The following is an 8572-nucleotide window of genomic DNA, read 5'->3' as shown; positions in this document are numbered from 1 at the left end:
CCCGTTTGGTGACGTCAGGAGAGAACATGGCGGCTCTCGCGGACACGCCTCAGATGAGATACAGAGGGATCGATAATAATCAATACATCAGTTTAGACATTGAGTGTTGTTCGGAATCAATCTTCATTCTGTTTGTTTACTGTTATTGATGTCCTTATTTATTTGTTTATTACTCTTTATTTCTGCTGTCAAAAAGAAGAAATAATAATTATAATAATTCTTTCAAAGCAGTGTAACTGATCACATGAATAGGGGTTCATCCTTCTAGTGTTGGGAATTGGGGCTCGTTGAAGGGAGCCGGATCTTATGGCTCAGTTTCTTTCCGAGCCGTTCGAATGGAGCCATAAGATCCGAGGTGAGACAGTCGTCTGACTTGCGGACGTGGCTGCATTATATCCTCCCATGTCAACACGCACATATTTAAAATTCCACACTTTTAAAATGTAAAAGGAAACAGCAGAATAATGTAGGAGCAATTAATCAAAGTCATTGATTTGCCAATAATTTATGATAAACTCTGTATGACTACAGAAATGTCAACGAAAAAACAGCAAACTTGTTGGGGGTTATAATGTTGCTCACCGTCGGCACTATGTTGTGGTGACAAGATTCCGCTGCACGTGACCTGAGCTGCCTGTGGTAATTCGGAATAAGGGGAGTGGATCGGGCAGGCAGTGAAATCTGGGCACAATTATAAAAAGAACGGCTCTCACCTACGACTCGGTTCCCGTCGTTCGCCCCAAAGAGCCGTTCAAAAGAATCAGACCGTTCGCCAGCGTCACAACACTACATCCTTCTTTAACCCCTAGTGAGAAAGATCTCTTACTGAAGCAGCAGCACAGATACAAAGTGGTAAAAACTTTATGACAATTGAAAATCTTTTGATTTTTTTCACCAAATATACTAAAGTTACGAAGATACTAAACAGAAAGGCCCTCTCACATGCATAGATTATTATTACTGTATGTATATGTGATCATTAGTCTGCAGTGTGATGATGCAGCTGATGGATGTGAAATTATAACAATTCTATGTACAGCTGTGATGACAAATCTAATTTATGACCGACCTTTATGAGCGTCTTTTATTTTATTAAATCACCAGAAACTGCTGCTTTCAGCTGACAGGTAAAGAAATGAAGTGAAAGGTTAGATGTTAGTTAATTAGACTAATATTTATGTGAAAGGATTCAAGCAGTTTAACTCCGCATCAGCACCGATGTGAAGATTAAACGACATGAATGTAAAGATGTATAACTCAAAGCATTAATGACACTTACAAGTAAATGACATTTATTACAGGCTAATACATGTGTAGCATTCAGAATACACCGACTAATAATGATTAACACGATCCATGATAAATATACTAACAGGATCATCTAAAAATATCCTTTGAGATGTATTTATATATTAATTTCCACTGAAGGACACACTACCGGCTCTCGGCCACAGCACCTGGTCGTCTTCAGGACTGAGGATTTAACTTCGTCTTAAAGCTGTGAAATAATACAAAACATTTCTCATACGACATTATTACAACAACAGTCAAAGAAACGTCTAAATAGTATTAAGCTACAGTTAAACATCTCATCGACCTGCGAGAATCTTTGCCTGCAGACCGGAAGTGGAGCTGAGTAGGTGACATCCGGTTGGCTGGATATCTTGAAGTGGGTGAAAGGTGGAGACGACGACAGGCTGTGATTCTTCAGCACAAACTCTCTGAACGGTTCTTTGCCTGTTTCCTCTGAATAAGACCACCATGCTGCAGAACACAGGGTGAGTGCGTGTTAGCTTCTCCACTTACATTCTGTTTGTTCTTCCTCATAGAGAAAGACCGCGGAACAAAGCCATCTTTTAACCCCAGCGGTCATTACTAAACCTTCATGTATACCGAGAATAAACTTAGCTTTTAGTGAAACAAGCACCTTTAGATTAAGACTCAAATGAGGCCGATCTGACCGGCGAAGATTTATTTGCTTATAGTTAGTAAGATATTTGGACCTGGTCTGTCCTTTGACCTTTGACCAGGAAGATTTTTTCTAAGGGGTTTGGTTAATGCTGCTCCTGCAATCAAGCTCCCCACTGTTGTTGTGTATTTGTGCCCTACATACAAAATCCCATCTGAAGACCCCTGAAGTGTAACTGGTCCTGTTCATAGAGTTTACATCAAACTAGATCGAACACATTGACACACATAAACAGCCTTTATAATACCGGTATCAGGACTTTATAGTCCTGATATAGCTTATAACAGATTAAAAATGTAGATTCAGACCGAATTAATTATTATAACTGTGTGTCACAGGTATGGTTTCTCTCTTGTGACCTTTGAGCAAGGCAGTCCTCCTATATGCCTCTTCCTTCAGCTGCCATGGCGCCTGTTGTTTAGTGGTTGTTATATTCGGCGGGAACATTTCACATAGAAGTTATTTTCTTATGTATCATTTTCATATTTGTGAGAACTTAATTAAACTTCCACTGTAGTAAGTCAATCCTCATACACTCCTTCAAAATAAAAGCCTATGACGGTATCTTCTGTGTGGAGGTGTTTATCTTGAAAAGTAAACAGGAAGTTGAACTTGAGATTGAACTATATGTTTTTACACAATGCCATCTGTGAGATGTAATGTAAAATACAACTCACAACATTTTACATTAAAATTACAGATTCATACTTAGTGATGTTTCCTGTCCTCACTTTGTCTGCATCTTGTAGATGTACACATTTTATTATTTATCTTCTGCTCTGTCCTGTTATCTCTCTACCAGTCTCATTTATCTGTGTTGTTGTTGGTTTTCAGAATAAAAGTCTTCTGGTAAAACCTGAACGACAGTAGACGGTTTGTCTGCCAGAGTCTGGGAAGTTGTTTCTGTAAAATCCAGTTTTTCATGAACTAAAGAAACCTGGCAGGTTTTATCAGTCAGAAACACACGTGATTAGCCTAGCTTAGCACAAAGACTGGAAGCAGAGGGAAACTAGTCGCTTGCCAGTTTAGTCTGACTTGAGTTACTGACTTACTGAGCACCTGTCTTTCCTCTGTTCTGTTAGCATGTTAGTTAAGTCTTCCTGTCTTCTATGTGTGTTTCAGGAAGTTAGCCGGCTGCACGCTCTTTATCACCGGAGCGAGTCGGGGGATCGGTAAAGCCATCGCTCTGAAAGCTGCCAGAGATGGAGCCAACGTCATCATCGCCGCCAAGACCGCAGAACCCCACCCCAAACTCCCAGGAACCATCTACACCGCGGCCCAGGAGGGTGAGGAGCTAACAGGATAAAAAGCTAACTGCTATCATGCACAGTATCAAATGTGGATTCATCCGCCGCTGAAAATAGTCCCCAACAAATGCAGTGTTTCCTCCTGTTTGTTTGATAAAGCCACAGTGAGCAGAGTCTCTTCCTCTTCAGCCACCAGAATGTAAAAGCTAATTTAACTCTTATTCTGAAAACGAGACGCTAACAGAAACTACTGAGTGAGAGAGAAATAAGAATCAGAGAGTTCACGTGTAACTGCTCAGGTCGAAGGTCATCTTCAGACTGTTACAAAGAACAGCATTAGCATATTAGCATTTAACATTTAACATTAGCAAGGTGTAAATGCTAACATGAAATTTCAGCTAACATCTTTTCCTGTGTGTGTTTGTGTGTTGTGTATTTCTGTGTGTTTGTGTGTTGTGTATTTTCTGTGTGTGTTTCTGTGTTGTGTGTGTCAGTGGAGGCGGCCGGTGGGAAAGCGTTGGCCTGTGTCGTTGACATTCGTGATGAGCAGCAGATCGGAGAAGCTGTTCAGAAAGCGGTCGACAAGTTTGGAGGTAAAACAACATTTTGAACATTTAATCTGTTAATTTATAAATTAATCTGAATTCAACAAAATAAATAACTTAAAATATAAAGTCTGTTCCACATTCACAGAAGTCAATTAATTAATTAGTCAATTGAGGAATAAAATATTCATGAAGTCACACAATAAATAAAGTGTTAAATTTAATATTTATTTGTTCACGTACAAAAGTTGTAATTCTTTTCTGTACAGCCATATTTTAAGAACAGATCAAACAGTTCCAAAAGTCTTTACACAAAATATTGTGATTGTTGTTGAAAATGTCAAGAAGTTTATCAATGAGGTAATTTAATGATATTTAAATGTGCAGTAAACATGAATGACTGAGTGTAGAAATCTGAGGTGTCAGTGTGGAAGCTGCTGCCGGATCGTTTCAGCCTGATGTCGACTGAACTTCCTGTCCTGCCGATGACATCATCACATTGCTTGTCTCTGATTGGCAGGAATCGACATCCTCGTGAACAACGCCAGCGCCATCAGTCTGACAGGAACTCTGGAGACACCTATGAAGAAGGTCGACCTGATGCTGGGAATCAACCTGAGGGGGACCTACCTGACGTATGCACCTGACACACACACACACACACACACACAGGAAATAACATCTTTTTTATCATTGAAATAAGCTAGCAGCTCTAAATAGAGTAATGAAGTCAACTAATTTGGAGGCGAAGGGCTTCAGTAAACTAGCTTCGGTTAACGAGCTTCAGTTAACGAGCTTCGGTTAACGAGCTTCAGTGAACGAGCTCCGGTTAACGAGCTTTGGTTAACGAGCTTCAGTGAACGAGCTCCGGTTAACGAGCTTCGGTTAACGAGCTTCGGTTAACGAGCTTCGGTTAACAAGCTTCAGTTAACGAGCTTCGGTTAACGAGCTTCAGTGAACGAGCTTCGGTTAACGAGCTTTGGTTAACGAGCTTCAGTGAACAAGCTCCGGTTAACGAGCTTCAGTGAACGAGCTTCGGTTAACGAGCTTCGGTTAACGAGCTTCGGTTAACGAGCTTCGGTTTACGAGCTTCGGTGAACGAGCTTCGGTGAACGAGCTTCGGTTTACGAGCTTCGGTTAACGAGCTTCAGTGAACGAGCGTGTTTGTGTTTCAGGTCAAAGCTCGTCATCCCTCACCTGCTAAAGAGTCGCAGTCCTCACATCCTGAACCTGTCGCCTCCTCTCAACCTCAACCCGGTCTGGTTTAAGAACCACACAGGTAACCACAGCCACCAGCTAGCTAGCATCCCAGCATGTACCTGTGCAGCAATGACATGTCTGTTTTTGTGTTTTTCTTTCAGCATACACGATGGCAAAGTACGGCATGTCCATGTGCGTGCTGGGGATGGCTGAAGAGTTCAGAGGTCAAATTGCTGTCAACGCCCTCTGGCCTAAAACGGGTCGGTGGTTGAATGTTAGCATTCTAACAGACTTTTACACTCTTGTGGTAGAATTAGCATGCTAACAAGATCCTCATAGACTAACAAAGTTAACCAGCATGCTAACAGGCTTCTTATATTTAGCTAGCATGTTCACAGACACTTCTAATGAGCTGACATGCTAACAGGCTCCTCATAGACTAACAAAGTAAACTAGCATGCTAACAGGCTCCTCATAGACTCTCCATGATGCTAACCCTCCTCTGACTTGTGTGTTGTTGACGTAGCGATCAAGACAGCAGCCATGGACATGTTGGGTGGGGACGGCGTGAGTAAACAGTGTCGTACAGCTGACATCATGGCGGACGCCGCCTACGCGGTCCTGTCCCGACAGAAAGATTACACGGGTCAGTTCCTGGTGGATGAAGACGTCCTGAAGGAGCAGGGGATCCAAAACTTTGATCAGTACGCCGTCCAGCCAGGTGAGAGCATGCTAACTGAGCTAACGTATCCTGTAGTGACAGCTTAGCATCACACACACAGCCATGTGGTGCCAACTCTGGTCTCTGATTGGTCGACAGGTCACCCGTTACTGCCAGACTTCTTCCTGGATGAAGCACCGGAGTCTCTTGCTGAGCAGATGGAGCAACACGGTAAAAACTACAGCTAACCAATAATTAATAATTATTAATTGACTTAATTAATAATCATATAAAAAGTACTGAACACTAATAACGTGTAGTCGAGCTCTGTGACATGAGCCGTTTAAGTTTGTCATGTTTCAGGTTGTGGTTTTGTTTAGAGGAAGCTCGACCTCTTCAAGCATCATTACTTACCAGTGTTTCTCTCCTCTGTTGCTAGGGGCGACCCCAGCCTTTAAACCACCATCATCATCAGCTCCGCCCCCCTCCAGTGGACCAATAGAAAACACGTTCAACGTCATCAGAGGAGTCATCAACGAGGACGTGGTCAAGTCGACACAGGGCATTTATCAGTTCGACCTATCAGGTAACAACAGGAAGAGAACAGAGTCCATATAAGGAGATCCTGTTTGTGTTTGTGTCCTTATAAGGAGATCCTGTTGGCATGTCACTGATGTGCTTATGTCCTCATAAGGAGAACACGAGGGCGTGTGGTTCCTGGACCTGAAGAGCGGCTCGGGCAGTGCGGGGCAGGGCCAGCCGCCCGTCAAAGCTGACGTCGTCATGACGATGGACTCTAACGACTTCAGCAAGATGTTCGCAGGTGAGTCGATGTAAACTTAGAGACAGGTGACATGTTACCATGGAGATGAGTGTGCATTTCGTTTATGTGTTGTTGTTTCCATGGTAACAGCAGTGTCTGTTTTCAGGAAAGCTGAAGCCGACAATGGCGTTCATGTCTGGGAAGCTGAGGATCAAAGGCGACATGACGCTCGCCATCAAACTGGAGAAACTGATGGGCCACATGAGCAAGGCCAAACTGTGAGCCCCAAGCCCCACCCCCAGGCCCTCACAGGCCCCGCCCACTCGTTGTACATGTTGCCTTAAAGAACAATAATAAAGATCAAAACATTTAACATGTTAATAAAAGTTGATAACAAACTAAACACAGTGTGATTGAATCCTGACGTCCTCACACAGACACACAGCATTCAGAAAGGCGGCCATTTTACTTTCCTCCATCACACGTATAATATTCTTTAACACATCTTCAGCAGGTGACGTCAATTCCAATGGAAGGATGTTTCCGTCAATCGCAGCTCCACGAGAGAAACGAGCTCCTGGAAGGATTTTAGTCTGACAGATCCACGATGGCCTCTGCTGTCGTTAGCATTCATGCTAACAGTGGACTGTCGAGTGTGAGATGAGGAAGAGGCTGTCAGTCAGACAGTCGTCATGTTACGCAGTGACACATTCGTAAAGGACATGAAGTCGTGTTAGCACAGAGGCTAGCAGGCTGAGGGGTGAACTTTAAACTCACAGGAACCCTCTTCTCTAGTGTTGAGAATTTCAGCTCTTTGAAGGGAGCCGGATCTTAAGGCTCAGTACCTTTCCGAGAGCTGTTCCCATAAGATCCGAGGGGGGGATGAGAGTGTGGTTGGACTCGGCACAGAGGGGAGTGGATCGAGGGCAGGCGGTGAACGGCTCTCACCTACGACTCTCTTCCTGTTGGTCGCACCAAAGAACCGTTCAAAAGAATCAGATCGTTCCTAAAATTTCACAACACTGTTATTCTCTCATTTTCACTGGTCACAGTACACACGAGTCTGAGGTGACAGACACCAACATTAAACTGTACACAGTCTGTCAGTATGTGACATGTCTCATGACTGTCAAATAGACAAATCTCCTGCCACAGATAGGGGGCGCCATAGAGCCAATTGACCCACATTAAATATGTATACAACAAGCAGCTAGCATGCTGTATGAGCTGTGTTACAGAAATATAATGTCACAGTCAGTGAAGACATGGGGGAGAGCCCTGATGTGTCAGAGACTTCACTGGGCAGGTATTCTACTTACCTGACCCCCCCCCCCCCCCCATCCTCTCACTAATAATAATGTCAAGTATGTTCACTTCCGCCAAGTGTTAAGTGTCTGTGAAGGAAACCCTCTGCGCAATGTTTCTTTTTTAATCACAATAAATTAATTATAATAATTAATCATTAAACACAGCACATACATACAAACTGAAACCCGACGCCTTAACAGACACGTGCGCATGCAGCTGTTCCACTTCCGGTTCTAATTGTCTAATTAGCAGGTGCGTCCAGGTGTCTCCAGCTCTCTTTAGCTTTAAGTGTGGCGGCGGTTTCCAGCAGCTTTCAGCCGCCTCTCGGTGTTCCCTGACGGGCAAAGAGACTCGGAGCGGACCGAAGCATGTCTGCGGGAGCCGGACGGGTGATGACGGCCTGGGTTTGGGTCAGTGTGCTGGCTTTAGCCCGGCTCAGCACGGAACAGGAGCCGCACCGGGACCTAGACCGAGGTCCGGCCGGCCACGAGGCGCTGCTGTCGGACTCTGAGACGCCAGAGGAGACCTGGGGCGGGGGGAGGTTTCTGCCGGTGCCGGTGCCGGTGTGGAGGTTTGTGAAAGGTAAATAAAAATATAGAGCATGTGGTTCAGGTGCAAGAGGAGGCACAGGTGAAAAGGAAGATAATTTAATATAAATGTTAAGGATGAAACAGATGGTGCAGGCTCACAGGCTGCAGGTCTCTGATGGAGGTGTTAGATGGAGCAGCATTAAGAACATGGCAGTTAGCTCCGGATCGTTTTCAGCTTCCTCCCATAGAGACAGAAGTGTTAATTTTACTGTTTGTGTTTTTACTTGATTTAAACTGATTTATTTGACAGTGTAGTTCTGTTAATGGCTGAATGAGCCGCCGCTGGAAT

At 43.9% G+C, this 8572-nt stretch overlaps 1 protein-coding gene across 1 annotated transcript; it reads left to right on the top strand.

Moving 5' to 3' along the window:
• Positions 1–141: 141 nt before the first annotated feature.
• hsdl2 (hydroxysteroid dehydrogenase like 2) lies at positions 142–6777 on the top strand. The gene is made up of 11 exons (XM_069673228.1): positions 142–1778; positions 3092–3255; positions 3711–3809; positions 4282–4396; positions 4937–5040; positions 5123–5221; positions 5488–5682; positions 5782–5853; positions 6062–6208; positions 6317–6445; positions 6552–6777. Exons 1-11 carry the CDS (start codon positions 1762–1764, stop codon positions 6665–6667), a joined length of 1257 nt encoding a protein of 418 aa, XP_069529329.1. The 5' UTR covers positions 142–1761; the 3' UTR covers positions 6668–6777.
• Positions 6778–8572: the final 1795 nt, after the last annotated feature.

This window comes from Semicossyphus pulcher, unplaced genomic scaffold (genome assembly GCF_022749685.1).
Source record: "Semicossyphus pulcher isolate SPU_LCO1_2020_fin unplaced genomic scaffold, fSemPul1.0.p SCAF_22, whole genome shotgun sequence".
NCBI classification, from domain to species: Eukaryota; Metazoa; Chordata; class Actinopteri; order Labriformes; family Labridae; genus Semicossyphus; species Semicossyphus pulcher.
Note: the sequence above shows the minus strand (reverse complement) of the source record. Positions and strands in the feature narration are given on the sequence as shown.